Source organism: Pan troglodytes, chromosome 4, assembly GCF_028858775.2.
Source record: "Pan troglodytes isolate AG18354 chromosome 4, NHGRI_mPanTro3-v2.0_pri, whole genome shotgun sequence".
NCBI lineage: Eukaryota > Metazoa > Chordata > Mammalia > Primates > Hominidae > Pan > Pan troglodytes.
The window spans coordinates 36772135-36793320 of record NC_072402.2 but is presented as its reverse complement, the minus strand read 5'-3'; the positions used below and the strand labels follow the sequence as shown (position 1 = coordinate 36793320).

At 41.8% G+C, this 21186-nt stretch overlaps 1 protein-coding gene across 2 annotated transcripts in view; it reads left to right on the top strand.

The window, feature by feature from the left end:
• Positions 1-21186, top strand: part of JMY (junction mediating and regulatory protein, p53 cofactor) — a 94413-nt gene that overhangs the window by 21719 nt on the left and 51508 nt on the right. For both annotated transcript variants that reach the window (XM_517685.9, XM_063811136.1), the window contains exon 2: positions 20039-20212. In XM_517685.9, coding sequence (XP_517685.5) covers positions 20039-20212 — 174 coding nt within the window. The remainder of the gene's footprint in view (positions 1-20038; positions 20213-21186) is intronic.

Genomic DNA, 21186 nt, shown 5'->3' with positions numbered 1-21186 from the left:
GCAGTGGTGCAGTCTCGACTCACTGCAACTTCTGTCTCCTGTGTTCAAGCAATTCTCCTGCCTCAGCCTCCTGAGTAGCTGGGATTATAGGCATGCACCCCAACACCTGGCTAATTTTTGTGTTTTTAGTAGAGACAGGGTTTCACCATGTTGGCCAGGCTGGTCTTGAACTCCTAACCTCAAGTGGTCCGCCTGCCTCAGACTCCCAAAGTGCTGGGATTACAGTCATGAGCCACTGTGCCCGGCCTTTGATTTTTTATACATAACATGTATGTACAGAGTGTGTATGTACATTTTAATGAGAGGTATGTATTTTCCCAGGGGTAGAACACAGTCAAATTTACTGAAATTTACTACTTAACTACAAAGGAAAGAATCTGAAAATCATTTTAAATATCAGTTTCTACAATATTTATCTTTGAACTAAAAAGAAATAAAAATATCAGTTTGGAGCGTTACTTTATAAATTCAGATATTAGGGCTTTTTTGGTTTTTGTTTTTTTTTTTTCGACAGGGTCTCCCTCTGGCTGGAGTACAGTGGTGTTACGGGATCCTTGGGGTGTCGCCTCACCAGCCAGAAACTTCTGTGGCCAGTGGTGCCTTTGCCTGAGTTTTCCTCTGGCCTGCTGGGCTCATTCTACCCACTCAGCCTGGCAGGCTGTGCTCAGCTCCTGCTACCAGTCTGGGTCCCACGCCTGCCAAGGGAGAGCCAGTCATGGAGCGGTGAGGGGTGTGTTAGTGAGCGTGGGGTCTGGCCACTGCATACAACCAGGCACTCTGGCGGTGGTGGGGCGGGCAGCTCCAGGTGCCAGTACTGGCACCAGCTCCCTATGAGGCTGTGGCTGGACCAGGGATACCATAAGCAGTTTCCATGGCTGACACCAGGGAATGCAGTGTGGTGCCTGGATGCTTGGAGACTCCAGGAACTGCAGCGCCTTAAAGAGGGTGTCACCGCTCTGGCTTGGGGAGCTCCTAGGTCTGGGCTCCCCAGAGGGCCACAGCTCTTCTGTACTCTTCTCTTGTTGGCTGTAACATTGTGGGCAAGGGGTGTTTCAGCCCTGTTTGTGTTACAGCTCTTTTAGCCCTGCCATTCCCTGGGTCTTGAGTTCTTGTCCTGCATCCAGCAAGAATGAAGTACACAGACAAGAGACAAGTGGAGAGTGAGCAAGACAAAGAGGAGCTTTATTGAGCAATAGAACAACTCAGAGGAGACCTATAGTGCGCAGCTTCTCTCCGTAGCCAGCATGTCCCGATGAGTGTTCAGCTTTCAGCAGAGAGGGTAGCTTCTCTCTGAAGCTGGTTGTCCCATCATTTCTTCAGCTCTCAGTAGAGAGGGTAGCTTTTCTCTGCTAGGCAGATCATCCCGACGAGTGTCCAGCTCTCAGAAGAGAGGGTAGTTCATCTCTCCAGCTGGCTATCTGGTCGTCTCTTCAGCCCTCAGCAGAGAGGAGACCCTGGGGTGGGCAGCTTCTCTCTGCAGCTGCTCTCCCATCATCTGGCTGAATATGGGGCTTTTATGGGCCTCAGGGGAGGAAGTGTGTGCGAAATGGTCCATGGGCAAACATGGGCGGGCCTGGAAAAGGCACCACAAGTTCCCACCCCAGTCAGTAGGATCAGCAGTCTGACACCCAGGCTTCAGGCCCTCCCCGACTTGAAGGTGGTGCTTCACCAAGGACTACCCACTCCTGCCCAGGAGCTTGTCTGCCTCCTGCTGCCGTTTATGGTGCCCAGGCTGTTTGTGCCAAGGAGTGTCTGTGGGCCAGCGCTGAGCTGCCCTCAGCACCCCCTTGGCCTCTCTTCTGTGCTCATTGGCGCCCAAAGTCCGCAGCAGGCTGAAGTGGCAGGGGCTGGTGTGTCAGCACTGCCCCCGAGCCTGCGCACACCCAGCCAGGTTGTGACAGACCTAGGGTTGGCCTCAACTTTGCCTTGTGAGTGGAACAGGCGCTGATATTGAGGAAAGTCCAGGCAGTGGGAGCAGACACCTCCGAGCCTGCAGGGGCAAGGTGGGGCCTTCCCAGGCCCTGGAGAGTGCAGAGATGCCTGGATCTGCAGCTGTAACTTGGGCAGCTGTAGCCACCCCTGGGAGGGCGGGAATCCTGCATGCCCCTGGCTCCCACTGGCTCCATGGAGCATGGCATATGCACATCCTGGGCCCACCTCTGCCTCAGGGCCCCTCTCTGCCTGCCCCTCAGTGCCTGACTGTACTGCTACCCTGCTGGCAGGCAACTCAGCCTGGCCCCATTGCAGTGGCTCCCAGGACAGTGGTCGAGGTACAGGTGGCATGGCAGCCCTGGCCAGCGCCACACAAATGAACCTGACGCACCCAGGGCTGGCCTCACAAGTCCTAGCTGTACCCTTCAGCCAGGTGCTCACAGACCCTTGGGATGAGGTAGGAAGCAAGGTTGAGGCTGTGGCGGAGACTCCAGGCCTGGGAGTGGTTCCTGCCTGGCCCTGTGATGGTGGGGGTGGTTCAGTCAGGTGCCTCCAGGACACGGGGCACAGGAAACCCACTGCCACCACTGCCACTCCCACAGCTGCTCTTGCCACCACCGCTTGCTTATGCCTCCCCACTGCAACTGATGTGATGGCCCGCCACTGCCATGAGTGGCTTGATCTTGCCTCACTGCAGCCTCAACCTCTTGGGAGCAAGCGATCCTCCCACGTCAGCCTCCTGAGTAGCTGGGAATATGGGCATGAACCACCATACCCAGCTGATTTTTGTGGGTTTTTTTTTTTTTTTGTAGAGACGGGGTTTTGCCATGTTGCCCAGGCTGGTCTCAAACCCTTGAGCTCAAGTGATCCACCCACCTTGGCCTCCCAAAGTGCTGGGATTACAGGCATGAGCGACCACACCTGGCCCCAGATTTTTTTTTCTTTTTTGATTTCATGTCCCTTGAGTCTTTTTTTTCCTCAGATTTTAGTATTAACAAGTAATAATTAGCAGGAATAATATAAAAATAATTCAGTAGTTTTACAAAGCAAGAACAGAGATGGGCAGTGTAAATGTGGAAATGTATGGCACTGGTCCTTATTTCTCAGTAGGGGAAACAGACCAAATGGACCTAAAGGCAGTTCCCAGGGCCACAGATGCAGTATCATTTCTGGGGTAGGTTCCTTCCATCCAAGTATCCTAAGTCACTCCCTTTCACAGTAATTATTTGCATGTTTTAATAATTAATGGTAAAGATATTACTTATAGATTTTGTGAAAGGAAAATAAATCTAGGGACCCCAAACTCATTAAGCCAAAGGGAAAAGTTAAGCTGGGAACTGGGTCACACAAACCTGTCCCTTTTGGTTCCTAAATAAGATGGCTACAAGATGAAAAGCTACATGCTTCCCCCATATTTTGCCCACAAGCAAATTCATAGTGAGCTCCAAGATCTTTACCCTGAGGTTTTTCTGCTAAAATTTTACCATGGGAATGTAAATTGATAGCATATCCTTACAGGTGCAGTCACCCCCCTGCCCACCAGACAAATGCATATCTGATTGTTCTCCTGCCCCATTTTGTTTGGGTTATCTTATGTAAAAGTGCCGTCTCTACAAAAAATAATAATAATAATAATCAAAAAATTAGCCAGGCGTAGTGGCACTTGACTGTAGTCCCAGCTACTCAGGAGGCTGAGACAGGAAGATCACTTAAGCCCTGGAGGTTGAGGTTATAATGAGCCATGATGGAGCCACTGTACTCTAGCATGGGTGACAAAGCGAGAGGCTGTCTCTAAAAAAATAAAGTGCAGATTCACTGGGCCAGACAAAGTCGTGAATTACTATTTTCCCTAACCCCCCTTACATGAAAATTGTGTACTTCTCAGTAACCTGCCCTTTCCCCTTTAAATTTGGAGCCCTCAAAATTATCTTCAGAGAAAGGCGTAGACCTGTCTCCCGGGCATATTTCCTTAACTTTGGCAAATAACCCTGTTGGGATTACAGGCGTGCACTACCATGCCCGGCTAATTTTTGTATTTTTAGTAGAGACAGGGTTTCACCGTGTTGGCCAAGCTGCTGTCAAACTCCTGGCCTCAAGTGATCTGCCCGTCTAGGCCTCCCAAAGTGCTGGGATTACAGGCGTTAGCCACCATGCCCAACCTCTGCTTCATGTTTCTTAAGTGAATCAATAGAGCAAAATCATTTTCTAAAATCCTACAAGAGATATGTCAGATTTTGAAGCAGAAATTATCAAAGCTTTACTTTCCAGGCCCCTGCTCTTTGTCCTTCCTTTCTGCTGAATCCTGCTGTGGCCGTTTTTATGTTGTGCTGGTTGAGCTTCAGCACTTCTGAAACCCTTTGCGGTTGTATTCTCATTCAGATCCATCTGCGTTCTTATTCAGTGTGGCTCTCAGTGAATCTTCTCAAATTTAGCAAAATGCATCTTTCACATTTTAGGTGCATCTGCTGCATTTTAAATTAAGGCCTTCCCTCTTCATCTCAAATATCCTTAATCCTAAATAATTCGACTTTCTTTATAATTCCTTTTAGTCTTTTATATGCATTATTTATAGTACCTTGCACATTTTGCAGTTTATAACCTGCAAATGCCCATAGCTCAGTTTATTTATTCCCTGGACTTTGTCAGTTTTTAGTTAGCAAAATCAAAAATTAAGTTTTATAATTATATCAAGTTAGTGATTATTTTTTCACCTGTTGAATTCTTTTATCATGAATTATAGGAAACGGTTTACACGAAAGTCTAATGCTTAGTAAATTGTATCTTTTGAAATGAAGTTATAAAATGCATTCCCTGTATTTTAAGATTATTTGCCAATACTTAGATTAAAATAGCTTGACCAATTGAAATTAAAATTGTTTTTAAGGTAGTCTAGTATTGGAAAAACATGAAACTTTACAGGAAAGAAGGCAGATTAATAAATTAGCAGTGTTAGGTGAGATGGCTTGGGCTTCTCTGCAAGAGTATTAAGTTTAGGTGCTGCATAATAGCTTTGTAAAGTACTATTCTGTCTGAGGACAAAAAGCATGTTGGAAATAATAGATAAAAATGTTAATGTTTGGATAGAGTAACTGATATTCTGTCCTCAGTTATTGTACATATTTGTGTACAGTGGTATTGTGACTTAATTAATAATCATATAATGACTTGATGTTTTTGTGTTGGCAGAAAATAGTATCTAAACTTTGTATTACATTTACTTTATTGACCCTGTAAGAAGAGCCCAAAGAAGCCTAGTGTTTGAGGGTTCGCTTACTGTTGAATTGTGGCATTTGATCACTTGTAAATGACTCAGGGGGATTTTACTATTGAAAGATGTTGGCACCATTTTTTTCCCCTCATTCTTTTAACACTTTTGCTATTCCTGAAACCTGGTAGAAAACCATTATCTCGAAGAAAGTGTTAGTTTTCAAGCGAAGTATAAGATAAAGGGCTTCTTTGTATGTACATATTCTTGGAAGGAGGGAATTATTGCCTTTGACCTAAAAGGAAGAGGCTGAGGCACAAAATACATTTGAAGAGTTTACTTGGGCCAAAGTAAGGACAGCTGCCGAGAAGACTCAGACCCAAGTATCCTTGAATATGCACAGTCTTTGTTACAAACAGGTTTTTTGATTTTTTTGTTTCTTTTCAGGCAGGATGTGCTCTGTCACCCAGGCTAGTGTGCAGTAGCATGATCTCAGCTCACTGCAACCGCCATCTCCCGGGCTCAAGTGATCCTCCAGCCTCAACTTCCTGACTAGCTGGGTCAACAGGTGTGCGCCACTACGCCTGGCTGATTTTTCATTTTTTTGTGGAGACAGGGTTTTCACCATGTGGCTCAGGCTGGTCTTGAACTCCTGACCTCAAGGTGTTCCAAAGTGCTGGGATTGTAGGTGTGAGCCACCGCCTGTGGCCACTAAATTTTTTTTTATAGAGTCTTGCCTTTTTGTCTAGGCTGGAGTACACCGGTGCAATCATGGCTTACTGCAGCGTCAACCTCCTGCTTTGGCATCCTGATGTGTGCCACCATGTCCGTCTTTTTTTTTTTTTTGAAACAGAGTTTCACTCTTGTCGCCCAGGCTGGAGTGCAGTGGTACGATCTCGGCTCACTGCAGTCTCCGCCTCCCAGGTGCAAGCAATTCTCCTGCCTCAGCCTCCGGAGTAGCTGGGATTACAGGCGCCTGCCACCACACCCAGCTAATTAGTAGAGACGGGGTTTCACCATGTTGGCCAGGCTGGTCTCAAACTCCTGACCTCTGGTGATCTGCCTGTCTCAGCCTCCCAAAGTGCTGGGATTACAGGCGCGAGTCACTGTGCTTGGCCTTTTTGTTTTTTTTTTTAAAGATAGGGTCTCACTCTGGTTGCCCAGGGTAGAGTACAGTGATGTGATCTTGGCTCACTGCAGCCTGGCCCTCCCGGGCTCAGGTGATTCTTTCACCTCAACCTCCTGAGTAGCTGGGACTACAGCTGTGTGCCACCACGCCTGGCTAATTTTTTGTGTTTTTAGTAGAGATGGGGTTTTACTGTGTTACCCAGGTTGGTTTCGAACTCCTGGGCTTAAGCAGTCCGCTGACCTCAGCCTCCCAGAGGGCTGGAATTACAGGTGTGAGCCACTTCACCTGGCCATAATTTTTAATTTTTTTTTTTTTGTAGAGACATGGTCTCACTATGTTGCCCAGGCTGGTCTTGAACTCCTGAGCTCAAGTGATCCTCCTACCTCACTGTAGGAGGTAAAGCCTGCCAAAGTGCTGGAATTACAGGTGTGAGCCACTGCGCCTGGCATAAATCATGATTTTTAAAAGCAAATAATATTTCATCAGAATGAAAAGAGTTAATATAATTTTAACGGCCGTTGCATTAAGGCCAACTTTGTTGAATGACCCATGCACTGGAGATAAGACCCTGGCCAATGCTGGAGAGAAACTAGGCTGATTTTGTCACTCTGTGCCTGCCTTCTAACGCTGAAGATCATTCTGTGATTCAGTAATAACAGTGTTTTTTCTTAGAATAACTAAAAATGCTTCAGTAGAGGAACTGAACCATAAGAAATGAGTTTTGGCTCAATTTTAGTTTAAATAGTAGTCATTAATCTAACATAGAATGACAGTAAATGCAGTGAGAGAAAGAGTGGGAAAAGTTGTTTTATTTTATTTTATTTTATTTATTTATGTAATTTTTTGAGGCAGAGTCTTGCACTATCACTGTCACCCACGCTGGAGTGAGTGGCACGATCTTGGCTTACTATAAGCCCTGCCTCCCAGGTTCATGCCATTCATTCTCCTGCCTCAGCCTCCTGAGTAGCTGGGACTACAGGCGCCCGCCACCATGCCTGGCTAATTTTTTGTATTTTCAGTAGAGACAGGTTTCACCGTGTTAGCCAGGATGGTCTTGATCTCCTGACCTCGTGATCCGCCCGCCTTGGCCTCCCAAAGTGCTGGGATTACAGGCGTGAGCCACTGCACCCGGCCAAAAAACTGTTTTAGATTCAAGAAAAATGTTATATGTTTTAATTTTATAGATAAGTAAATTGACTACATAATTTAACTTCAGAGATACTTGCCTCACTAACTGATGGTTAATATGGGGATATTAAGATATTTATTAAAGCAGTGCTTCTCAAAGTTTAATGTATACACTTATCACTTGGCAGTCTTAACTACAATTCAGAGTCCCATTCTGCAGATCTAAAGGTGAGGTTCTGGTTTCATTTGTAACAAGTTCCTAGGTGACACCAATGTTGCTGGTCCCAGACCATACTTTGAGTAGCAAGGTACCGTCACTTTGATATGGTCATTTAGTTAGTTGAATTGAACTCTGTAGACTAAAGATTAAACAGGACTGATTGACCACATGCAATGTTCTTTTTTCCCCACTCTGTAGATGGGCTTACTGCTTATTAGAATGTGCTGCATTTATGGACTCAGTGTGATGTCCCACTCCCTCCTATGAACTGTCTCAGGGAGCATGATGACACGGCCTCACCCACTGTTTCCCACCCAGATTGCTCATCTGTGATGATTCTTTTTTTTTTTTTTTTTGAGGCAGAATTTCACTCTTGTTGTCCAGGCTGGAGTGCAGTGGCACGATCTCGGCTCACTGCAACCTCCGCCTCCCAGGTTCAAGTGATTCTTCTGCCTCAGCCTCCCGAGTAGCTGGGATTACTGGCATATGCGCCACCACACTCGGCTAGTACTGTATTTTTAGTAGAGACAGGGTTTCACCAAGTTGGCCATGCTGGTCTCGAACTCCTGACCTCAGGTGATCCACCCAACTTGGCCTCCCAAAGTGCTGGGATTATAGGTGTGAGTCACCGTGCCTGGCCAACTTTTCTTAGCTTTCATCACAAGCAAAATCCCATGTGGCTTGTCCTCCGTCCACGTGTGTAGTCTTATTTGCAAGGTATTTGCCTCTCATTCACAGAGGCGTTCAGTTTTAAATTTGTTTGGGAGTTTGATTAATGTCTCTACAGATTAAGTAAGCTCTTTAGAAGCAGAGACGATGTCTGTTTGGTTCACCATTGTGTCCCTAGTGTCTGGTAGAATGTCTACCTAGTGGTAGAATCACAGAAATATTTGTTGGATAAATCAATGCTGGGCACAGAGTGAGCAGTCCACAAATATTGTTCTTTCTTGACTAGTTAAGCATGTAAATCATGTATTAATACTTGTTAAATGACCAAGGTCAGGGGCGTTTTGTATTTTTAATTGATATAGTTGTACATATTTAGGTGGTACATGTGATATTTTGATATGCATATACAATGTATAATGATCAAGTCAGGTAACTGCAATATCCATCACCTCAACCATTTATCCTCTTTTTGTGTTGGGTACATTACAGTTCTTCCAACTGTTTTGAAATAAACAATAAATTACTGTTAACTATAATTTTCCTACTATACTGTTGAATACCAGAATTTATTCCTTCTAACTGTATTTTTGTATCCATTAACCAACTTCTCTTCACCAAACCCCACACTGATGTTTGAATTGCTTCTTTTTGCTCTAGTTGACTATTAAAAACAAATAATAGAACCAACCAAAAAACCGCCTGTTAACAAAGTAGAAAGACAGACACAGCTTTGATCAGCTTACAAAAAATAGGTGTCAGCAGGTATGAAAATCAGTGTTAATTGGTTATTATGGCTTTATTTTGAATGATTTCTTTGTTTTACTTTTATGATAGTTTAACACATACAATGAAATATAACATTATGTCTTTAGGCTTGTGTCATCTGTTTTTAAAAATTAATAGACTTGAGTTTTTATATAAGTTTTAGGTTTACAGAAAAATTGAGCAGATAGTACAGAGATTCCGTACTTCATACCTCTCTCCTGCCTTCAGTCTTCCCTATTATTAACATTTTGCATTGGTGTGGTACATTTGTTATAATTTATGAACCAGTATCGATAGATTATTGAGTAATCCATAGTTTATATTAAAATTAATTTTTTGTACAGTTCTGGGTTTGTTTTCCTTTTTTATAAAATGTAGAACCCTAGAGTTTCTATGTTTTGACAAATGCATAATGTCCTGCTGTCCTGTGTACACCATTATAATATACAAAATAGTTTAACTGCTCTGAAAATCCCCAGGGCCCCATCTGTTGATTGGAGTGCTCCATCTGTTCATTGGAGTGCTCCATCTCTCCTAGCCTCTGGCAACCAGTGGTCTTTTTACTCTCTGTAGTTTGGCATTTCCAGGATGTTATGTAGTTGGAATCATATAATATATAGCCTTTTCAGATTAGTTGTTTCAGTTAGCAATATACATATAAGGTGTTCCATATCTTTTTGCAGCTTGATAGTTCATTTCTTTTCCCTTTTAAAAAATATTTATTTTTTATATAGATGGGATCTCCCTGTGTTGCCCAGGCTGGTCTCAAACTCCCAGGGTCAAGCAATCCTCTTACCTTGCTCTCACAAAGTGCTGGGATTACAGGCCTGGGCCACAGTGCCCACCCAGCTCATTTCTTTTTCTTGCCGAACATTTCATTGTATGGATGTACTACAATTTGCTTATCCATTCACCTGTTGAAAGACATCTTGGTTGCATTCATGTTTTGGTAGTTAAAATTAAGCTTCTATAAACTTTAGTGTGCAGGTTTTTGTGTGGATAAAAGTTTCCAACTCATTTGGATAAATATTAATGATCCATGATTTCTGGATTAGGTGGTAAGGTATGTGTAGTTTTGTAAGAAACTGACAGAGTGGGCTGGACATAGTGGCCCATGCCTGTAATGCAAACACTTTGGGAGAGACTGAGGTGGGAAGATTGATTGAAGCCAGTAGTTCAAGATGAGCCTGAGCAACACAGTGAGACCCATCGCTACAAAAAATTTAAAAAATTAGTGGGTGTGGTGGTGCGCACCTGTAGTTTCAGCTCCTCAGGAGGCTACGGTGGGAAAATCACTTGAGCCCAGGAGTTCCAGGCTGCAGGGAGTTACGAATGTGCCACTGCACTCCAGCCTGGGCAAGAGTGAGATCCTGCCTGTCTATCTCTCAGTCATCTATCAAAGTAAATAAAAATTAAGACTGTTATGGTGTCTCCCAATGTAGCTGTACAGTTGCATTTCCATCAACAGTGAATGAGTTCTGGTTGTTCCGCATCCTCTAGCATTTTCTGATGTCAGGGTTTTGGATTTTCACTATTTTAATAGGTATGTATTGGTATCTCATTTTGATTTGTAATTCCCTAATGCTATGTGACGTTGAGCATCTTTTTATTTATTTTTTATTTATTTATTTCTTGAGATGGCGTCTCGCTCTGTCGCCCAGGCTGGAGTGCGATGGCGTGATCTCGGCTCACTGCAACCTCCACCTCCCGGGTTCAAGCGATTCTTCTGCCTCAGCCTCCCAAGTAGCTGGGACTACAGGCGCCCACCACCACGCCCGGCTAATTTTTTTATACTTTTAATAGAGACGGGGTTTCACCATGTTGGCCAGGATGGTCTCGATCTCTTGACCTTATGATCCACCCGCCTCGGCTTCCCAAAGTGCTGGGATTACAGGCGTGAGCCACCGCGCCCGGTGAGCATCTTTTCACATGCTTATTTGTCATCTGTATATTTTCAATGAGATATTTTGCCCATTTGTAAATTGGATCTTTTTTTACTGTTGAGCTTCAGGAGTTCTTTGTATACTTTTGGTAACAGTCTTTTATCAGATATGTCTTTTGCAAATGTTTTTTCTCCATCTGTAGCCTGTCTTTTCATTCTTAATAGTGTCTTTTGCAGAGCAGAAGTTAAATGAAGTCCCACTCACCAATTTTTTAATGGATTGTGTTTTTGGTGTCATATCTAAAGTCAAGGCCAAAGGCAAGGTCAGCTGGATTTTCTTCCATGTTATCTTCTAGAAGTTTTATAGTTTTCAGTTTTACATTTAATTCCATGATCAATTTTGAGTTAATTTTTGTGAAGAGTGCAAGGTCTGTGTCTAGATTCTTTTTTAAGACTCTTCTATTGAATTGTCTTTGCTCTCTGTTAAAAGATCAGTTAACTGTATTTGTGTGGATTTATTTTTGGACTCTATTCTGTTCCATTGGTCTACTTGTCTGTTCTTTCACAGATACCCTACTGTCTTGACTACTGTAGCTTTAGAGTGTCTAAAAGAGGTTGAGGAGTGTCAGACCTTCGACATTCTTCAATATTGTGTTAGCTATTCTGAGTCTTTTCACCTCTGTATAAACTTTAGAATTTATTTTTTGATACCCACAAAATAACTTGCAGAGATTTTGATTAGGATTGCATTGAATTTATAGATCAATACCTTGTTAGTATTGAGTCTTCCTATGCATACACATAGAATATTTCCTTAGATCTACTTTGATTTCCTTTGTCAGAGTTTTATAGCTTTCTTGTTAAAGATCTTGTACATATATTGTTAGATTTATACCTAATTTTTGGTGTGCTAATAGAAATAACATTTGGAATTTTTTTTGAAATTAATGTATTTTATTTTTTATTTATTTTTTTTTTAGAGACAGGGTATTGCCCTGTCACCTAGGCTGGAGTGCAGTGGCGCAATCATAGCTCACTGCAACCTTGAACTCCTAGGTTCAAGGATTCCTGCCTCAGCCTCTGCAGTAGCTAGGACTGCAGGCATGTGCTACCGTGTCCAGCTAATTAAAAGAATTTTTTTTTGTATACATGATGTCCTACTATGTTGCCCAGGTGGGTCTTGAACTCCTGGGCTGAAGTGATTCTCCTGCCTCTGCCTCCCAGAGGGCTGAGATTGCCAGACATGAACCACTGCACCTGGCCTGGAGGGGTGTATGGGTGTGTGTACGTGAGTTCATTTTCTACATGGACAAATAGGTCATCTGCAAGCAGAGACAGTTTTACTGCTTCCCAGTCTACACATTTTAAATTTCCTTTTCTTTTGTTATTGCATTAATTAGGACTTTCAGTACTATGTTAAATAGGAGTAGTAAAGGGGACATCCTTGCTTTTTGCCTCATCATAGTGGGAACACCATTAAATATAAATACATATATAAAAATTTATATGTTTATATAAAATATATATTTACGTAAATATATAAAATATATATTTACATAAATATTTATATAAAATATATATTTACATAAATATTTATATAAAATATATATTTACATAAATATTTAAAATATATTTACATAAATATTTAAAATGTATATTTACATAAATATATAAAATATATATTTACATAAATATTTAAAATGTATATTTACATAAATATTTAATGTGTGTATTTACATAAATATATAAAATATATTTACATAAATATTTATATAAATGTATATTTACACAAATATTTATATAAATATATACACAAATATTTATATAAAATATATATTTACATAAATATTTATATAAAATATATATTTACATAAATATATAATATATTTATATATCATATATTTATTATTATAAATATATATACACCATAAATACTTTCTCACCATTAAATATGTTAGCTCAAGGTTTTTTTTTTATCAAGGTGAAGGAGGTTTTCCATTCCTAGTTTGCTGAGAGTTTTATCATGAATTGAGTGTTGGATTTTGTGAAATGCATTTTCTGCATCTGTTGATATGATCATGTGATTTTTCTTGTTTAGCCTGTTTTTGTAGTAGATGACAATTGATTATTGAATGTTGAGCTAGCCTTTTGTATACTTGGAATAAATCACATTCAGTTATGGTATATAATTCTTTTTACATTGGTTGGATTTGCTAAATATTTTGTGGAGGATTTTTGTGTCTGTGCTAATGGGAGATGTCAGTCTGTAGTTTTTTTTAAGACAGGGCCTCGCTGTGTTGCCCAGGCTGGAGGGCAGTGGCGTGATCAGGACTCACTGCAGCCTTGACTTCACAGGGTCAAGCAAGTCTCCCACCACACCTGGCTATTTTTTTTTTTTTTTAATTTTAGTAGAGAGAGTCTTGCTATGTTGCTCAGGCTGGCCTTGAATTCCTGAGCTCAAGTGATTCTCCTCCCTAGGCTTTCCAAAGTGCTGGGGTTACAGGTGCGATCCATCATGCTCAGCCTGTAGTTTTTCTTTCTTGTAGTGTTTGTCTGTTTTTGCTGTTAGGCTAAACCTGGCCTCATAAAACGAGTTAGGAAGTTTTCCCTCTACTTCTATTTTCTGGAAGAGATTTGAGAGAACTGGTATAATTTCTTTCTTAAATATCTGGTAGAATTCACTTGTGAACCTATCTGGGCCTGATGCATTCTGTTTTGGAAGGGTATAGTTATTGATTCAATCACTTGCATGGATATAGGTCTGTTCAGATTACCTGTTGTTTCTACTGAATTTTTTTGTACATTTATGTCTCATTTGCTTTTACTCACCGTTATACTAACGAGGATGTTGTGACTGAGGAGTGTTAAAATCACCAACTCTGTCAACTTTCTTCCTTCTTTTTAAAAATTCTTTCCGTTATAACTTAATGTACTTTGAAGTTCCATTATTAGGTATGTACACATATGATTGTTGTGTCTTCCTGATGAGTTGACTCTTTCGTGTTTATAAAATGTTCTGGGCTGGGCGCAGTGGCTCACGCCTGTAATCCTAAGTGCTTTGGGAGGCCGAGGCAGGCGGATTATCTGAGCTCAGGAGTTCAAGACCATCCAGGGGGCAACATGGTGAAACTCTGTCTCTACTAAAATACAAAAAAATTAGCCAGGCTTGGTGGTGCACACCTGTAATCCCAGCTACTTGGGAGGCTGAGGCAGGAGAATTGCTTGAACCCGGGAGGTGGAGGTTGCAGTGAGCTGAGATCACACCACTGCACTCCAGCCTGTGTCATAGAGTGAGATTCTGTCTATAAAAAAAAAAAAAAAAAGAAGTTCTGCATTATCTCCAGTAATACTCTATATCTTACAGTCTATCTATTCTTTGATATTAAAATAGTCCCTCCAGGCTTCTTATGCTTTACTGTTTGCTTTCAACTTATTTGTGTCTTTGTTTTCAATATTTATCTCTTCTAGGCAACATATAATTGTGGCTTCCTTTTATATCCATTCCAACAACTCTACCTTTAAATTAAAGAGTTTAGTCCATTTATATTTCATATAATTCTTGACAAGGTTGGATTTAGGTCTATTTGTTTTCTGTTTATATCTTCTGTTTTGGTTTCCTTTTTTTTTTCTTTTCTTTTTTTTGACCTAGAGGTATGTATATGAAAATAGCGTGTAGTTTTTACTTCTTTTTTCTCCTCTTCTTTTCCTGATTTCTTTTGGGTTAATTTAATAACTTGAATATATTGGGGCTTATAGCATACCTTCTTAAATTATTATTCTTTTAGTGGTTGCCATAGGGATTAAACCATACTTGGAGTTAATATTGTACCACTTCATCTCTTTTTAAGAGACAGGGCTTTGTTCTTTCTCCCAGGTTAGAGTGCAGTGGCTCAGTCATAGCTCACTGCAGCCTCAAACTCGTGAGTTCAAGTGATTCTTGTGCCTCAGCTTCCCGAGTAGCTGGGATTGCAGGTGTGTGCCGCCATGCTTGGCTAATTTTTGTATTTCTAGTAGTGAGACAGGGTTTTGCCATGTTGGCCAGGCTGGTCTCAAACTCCCAACCTCAAGTGATCCACCTGCCTCGGCCTCCCAAAGTGCTGGGATTACAAGCACGAGCCACTGCACCCAGCCCATCTTATACTTAAGAACCCATATGTGTCTGTATAGATTCATCTCTAACCCTGTTCTTTATGCTTTAGGTTTCATATTTATTATAGTCAGATACATTATAAACTTCAGTACAGTCGTATGATTTTTGCTTTGAACACTCCTGTGTATTTTATAGAAATTAAGAGGAAAAATAGTCTATTTTCCTACTAATATCATTTCCAGCAATCTTTATTCCTTTATGAAAATCTAAGTTTCCATGTGTATCATTTTCCTTCAATCTGAACACATTTTAAAGAACATTTCTTATGGTGTCCATCTGCTGGTGATGAGTTCTCTTTTAATTTAACTGTTTATTTTTTCTTTGTTCAGGAGGGATATTTGCTTGGAAATGGAATTCTGGGTTGACAGATGTTTTGTGTTTTGTTTATTCCTCATCTGTTCTCTATTGTTTCTAGTTTGAAGTCAGCATTCATAGGTGTACTTGTTCCTCCTATGTTATTTTTCTCTAGCTGTTTTCAGGAATTTCTCTTTTATTTTTGAGTTCTAGAAGTTTGACTATAATATGATAAACCTACTTGTGGGTAACTGCATTTATCTGCTTGGAGCTATTAGAGCTTCTTGCATATGTAGATTTATGTCTTTCGCCAAATTTGGGATTTTTCTTGTAATATTTTGTTCTGAATCATTTTCTCTTCTCCTCTGGAACTTCAGTTCAATATATGTTAAGACCTTTTGGCCAGGTACAATGGCGTACGCCTATAATCCTAACACTTTGGGAGGCTGAGGCACTAGGATTGCTTGAATCCAAGAGTTCGAGACCAGCCTAAGCAATATAGTGAGACCTCATCTCGGGTTGTGGGGGAAGACCTTTTAATATTGCCCCATGAGTCCCTGAGGCTTTCTTTTTTTTTTTTTTTTTCTTTTTTCTTTTTGAGATGGAGTCTCGCTCTGTTGCCCATCCTGGAGTGCAGTGGCGCTATCTTGGCTCACTGCAAGCTCCGCCTCCCAGGTTCATGCCATTCTTCTGCCTCAGCCTCCCGAGTAGCTGGGACTACAGGTGCCCGCCACCACGCCTGGCTAATTTTTGTATTTTTAGTAGAGATGGGGTTTCACCATGTTAACCAGGATGGTCTCCATCTCCTGACCTCGTGATCTGCCCGCCTTGACCTCCCTAAGTGCTGGGATTACAGGAGTGAACCACCACACCCAGCACTTTCTTTTTTTTCTATAAGATTGGATAATTTATCTTTATCTTCAAGTTCATTGACTGTTTTTAGAACCATACTCTATACCCATACAGCGAATTTTCTATCCTAGAATTAGTTTCTATTTTTTGAGATTTCCTGTTTATTCTTGTTGAGTGTATTTCTTTTATGTCCAATTAGCGTTATAATAGCTGCTTTGAAATATTTGTCTGTTAAATCCATATCTGTTTCATCTTATGATTGGTCTTCATTGATTGCTTTTTTTAAAAATAGTTTTTTTGTTTGTTTGTTTGTTTGTTTTTAATTGAGACAGAGTTGCTCTGTCACCCAGGCTGTAGTGCAGTGGCATGATCTCAGCTCATTGCAACCTCTGCCTCCTGGGTTCAAGTGATTCTCCTGCCTCAGCCTCCCAAGTAGCTGGGACTGTAGGTGTGCTCCTCCACACCTGGCTAATTTTTGTATTTTTAGTAGAAACTGTTTCACCATATTGCCAAGGCTGGTCTCGAACTCCTGACCTCAAGTGATCTGCCTGCCTTTGCCTCCCAAAGTGCTGGGATTATAGGCTTGATCCACCGCACCTGCCCCATTGATTGCTTTTTGATGACTGAGTTTTGTTTTCCTATTTCTTTGTTGGTCTGTTAATCTTGGATTATATAATAGACATTGTGAATGATAAATTGTAGAGCCTCTGGATTCTGTTATGTTCCCTCAGAGTGTTTATTTTACAGTCTTGTCTTCAGCAGTCAAGTTGATTGGATTCAGATGTCAAACTCTACCTCCTTCACGGAAGGCAGCAGATGAAATATTTATTGTTTTGTTTTATCTGGATTGTTTAGTACCTGTCCTGTGCATGTATAGTTCCAGTGATCAGCCAGAAATTTGAGTAGAGTTTATATATGAATTTGGACTTTCTTCTTCTTAGGCTGTCTCCCTTTCATCACTGTTCTCTGGCTTTCTAGCTGCTGTGGTTGTCCTGAACTCTATCCTCAGATTCTTCAAGCCAACAAGCCAACAAGACTGTGGGTTTCTGGGGTTTTTTTTTTTTTTTTTGGAGATGGAGTCTTGCTCTGTTGCCCACCAGGCTGGAGTGCAGTGGCGCGATCTCAGCTCACTGCAAGCTCCGCCTCCCAGGTTCACACCATCCTCCTGCCTCAGCCTCCCGAGCAGCTGGGACTACAGGTGCCCGCCACCACACCTGGCTAATTTTTTTGTATTTTTAGTAGAGACGGGGTTTCACCATGTTAGCCAGGATGTTGTCGATCTCCTGACCTCGTGATCCGCCCATCTTGGCCTCCCGAAGTGCTGGGATTACAGGCGTGAGCCACCGTGCCTGGCAAAGGTTTCTGAGTTTTTAGTCATACCTCTCCCCTTCTTTTGGCATCCACTGGGGCACACCCTCAGGCTGAAAGGCATGAATAAACCGCCTAGAGCCCTCCCTGCTTCCAAGGTATTGTTGATGTCCCTTCCATTTTATAGCTATTTTGGTCACTCTGTAGTGCCTACAGGCAGTTGTTTTGTGATATTTTGCCCCACGGTTTGTTGTTGTTATCAGTGGCAAAAGTTGCTCTGATAGAACTGCTTAGCTAATACTAGAGAAGTCAAAATTCTCCATATTAGTTTTAACAGTAGCCTTAAAAAAACAGAATGATAGCTAATATTTGTTTGGCACTTTTTTTGTTATAAAAGCACTTTAATGTAGATTGTCTGATTTATCATGATTGTTAATAATACAGTGCTGCTACATGTTGTGCCAAAAATATGAACAGGAAATGAGTCTGAAGTCTCAATTCAGCATGATTACACATATGAACTGATACAACAACTAAAATGAAAATAAGTGGGGAGAAAGATAGTAGTGGAAACTATAGGTATGAAAAGGAATAGAAGAATTTTGTGCCTTTGGGGAGGTGATACTGCCAGCAGGTAAATGGAGTCCATGTATGCATATATAAATTACTGTCTTCTGTATTAGTTCTTTTCATTTGTTATTTTTATGTATTTACTTGCCTTTTGAGATGGAGTCTCACTCTGTCACCCAGGCTGGAGTGCAGTGGTGCAGTCTTGGCTCACTGCAACCTCTGCCTACCCGGTTCAAGTGATTCTCCTGCCTCAGCCTCCCAAGGAGCTGGGATTATGGGTGTGTGCCACCACGCCTGGCTGATTTTTGTAATTTTAGTAGAGGTGGGGTTTCACCATGTTGGCCAAGACTGCTCTCAAACTCCTGACCTCAAGTGATCTGCCTGCCTCGGCCTCCCAAAGTGCTGGGAGTACAGGCATGAGCCACTGTGCCTGGCCGCTTTTTGTTTTGTTGGTTCTTTTTTTGAGACAAGGTCTCACTTTGTCACCTAGGCCGCAGTTCTGTGGCACAATCACAGCTCACTGCAGACCCGTGCTCCTGGGCTCAATTCTCATGCCTCAGCCTCCCATAGCTGGGACTATCAGCTAATTTTTACATTTTTTCTCCCAAGAAATCTTGCCTAAGATTAAATTATTGTTTTTTTTGAGACGAGTCTCAATCTGTCGCCAGGCTGGAGTTCAGTGGCGTGATCTCGGCTCATTGCAACCTCTGCCTCCCGGGTTCAATTGATTCTCCTGCCTCAGCCTCCCGAGTGGCTGGGACTACAGGTGCACGCCACTACACCCAGCTAATTTTTGTATTTTTAGTAGAGACGGGGTTTCACCATGTTGGCCAGGATCATTTCAATTACTGGACCTTGTGATCCGCCCCCCACGGCCTCCCAAAGTGCTAGGATTACAGGCTTCAGCCACCATGCCTGGCCGATTATTGTTTTTATACATACAAGGTCTCACTACATTGCCCAGGCCTGCCTCAAACTCTTGGCCTCAAGCAATCCTCTTACTTTGGCCTTCCAAAGTGTTGGGATTACAGGCATGAGCCACTGCACCTGGCCTCATTCTTTTATAAAACTTTTATTTATAATTTTAATAATATTTATCACAGTTTGAAATTCTTTGTCTCTAAAAGAACCATGGGGAAAAGAATAATTTTTTATAAAATTTAAATTATTTAAAAATTGTTTTCTGTTTATTCACTACACTGTAAGCTGTGAGGACCAGGACCATGTTTTTGTATGTCCAGCTCGTAGGCCAGTGCCTGACATGATTTTGAAGGAGGTGACAGGTAGAAATTGAAGAAATTTATTGGAAATGTTCCAGATTTGGATGGTTTTCATTCTACTAGATAGTAGAAAATTTTTTGGGCTGGGTCCAGTGGCTCTCACGCCTGTAATCTTAGCACTTTGGGAGGCCGAGGCGGGTGGCTGTCTTGAGCCAAGGAGTTCAAGACCAGCCTGGGCAACATGGTGAGACCCCGTCTCTACAAAAAAAAAAAAAAAAAAAAAAATACAATAACTAGCCAGGTGTGGTGGTGTGTGCCTGTAGTCCCAGCTACTTGGGAGGCTAATGCAGGAGAATCACTTCAGCCCAGGAGGTGGAGGTTGCAGCAAGCTGAGATCGCACCATTGCACTCCAGCCTGGGTGACAGGAGTGAAACCCTGTCTCAAAAACAAAAAAAAAAGGAAAATAAAAAATGGGAAGTGTTAAGGCTAAGCTCAATACTTTGAGCCTCAAAAGAAATATTCAGGCCATGGTCTTGAGTAGTGGGACACCTGAAGTATGGAGATAGTGATGAAAAGCAGTCAATGCTTTTCATTCCCTCTTGCTTCTGTGTTTTAGGGTTCCGAGGTCCTGGCATGATAGGGAGAGTTCAAAGCAAGTATTTATAGGTTATTAGAATTGATTTTCTTAGTTGTGAAACTGTCTTGTTCCACAGCTCTTGGATAAGCACAAGAATACAGAGAGCATGGTGGAGCTTCTGGATTTGTATCAGATGGAGGATGAAGCCTACAGCAGCCTTGCAGAAGCTACAACCGAACTCTATCAGTATTTACTACAGCCATTCCGAGACATGAGAGAACTTGCCATGCTACGAAGACAGCAGATCAAGGTATTTTTTAATTAATCCTAACTAGTAGCCTGCCTGTTTCATAGTTCTCAGCCTGAAAGGCCATGCGTTATCCACAAGAGGAACTTTAAAAAAAAAAAAAAAAAAAAAGAAGGTACCTGGTCCTATTTCTGCAAAGTTTCTTGTTTGGTAGAATAGGGTTGTAGCCTGAGTATCCATTCTAAAGCACCTCAAAAGGCAATTCTGCTGAGTAGCCAGGGTTGAGGATAGCCCAGAAAGTAATGTGTTCAAGTTAGCACAAAGTTGTAAATACATTGGGAGGATTCCTATTTTCTCCCTTTCCTGCACTTTCCTTCCTCCTCTAGTCATGTCTCCTCTTTAATGTTTTGGAGACTGTGTACTCTTAGACTTCATTACCAGAAATTTTGGGCAGGCTGAGCATGGTGCCTCACACCCATAGTCTCAACATTTTGGGATGCTGAGGCAAGAGGATCACTTGAGCTCCGAGCTTGAGACCAGCCTGGGCAACACGGAGAACCTGTCTCTACAAAAAAAACAAAAAAAATCAAACTAGCTGGATGTGGTGGCACATGCCTATAGTCTCAGCTACTTAGGAGGCTGAGGTAGGCGGAAGATTGCTTGAACCCAGGAGGTCATGGCTGCAATGAGCCATGATTGTGCCACTGCACTCCAGCCTAGGCAACACCTTGTCTCCAAGAAGAAGAAAAAGTTTTGGGAACATTTCTTTTTTTTTTTTTTTTTTTTTTTTTTTTTCGAGATGGGATCTCGCCATGTTGCCCAGACTGGTCTGGAACTCCTGGGCTCAAGCGATTTGCCCACCTCGGCCTCCCGAAGTTCTGGGACTACAGGTGTGTGAACCACCATGCCCAGCCAGTTTTGGGAACATTTGTTTTAGAAGAACTTGTTAGGAAAGTTTTAAGTTTTTAATGACAGAACTTTAAATACATGAAATTTTTTATTAGTATGTGACAAAGTATATTACAAAAAATTTTTTT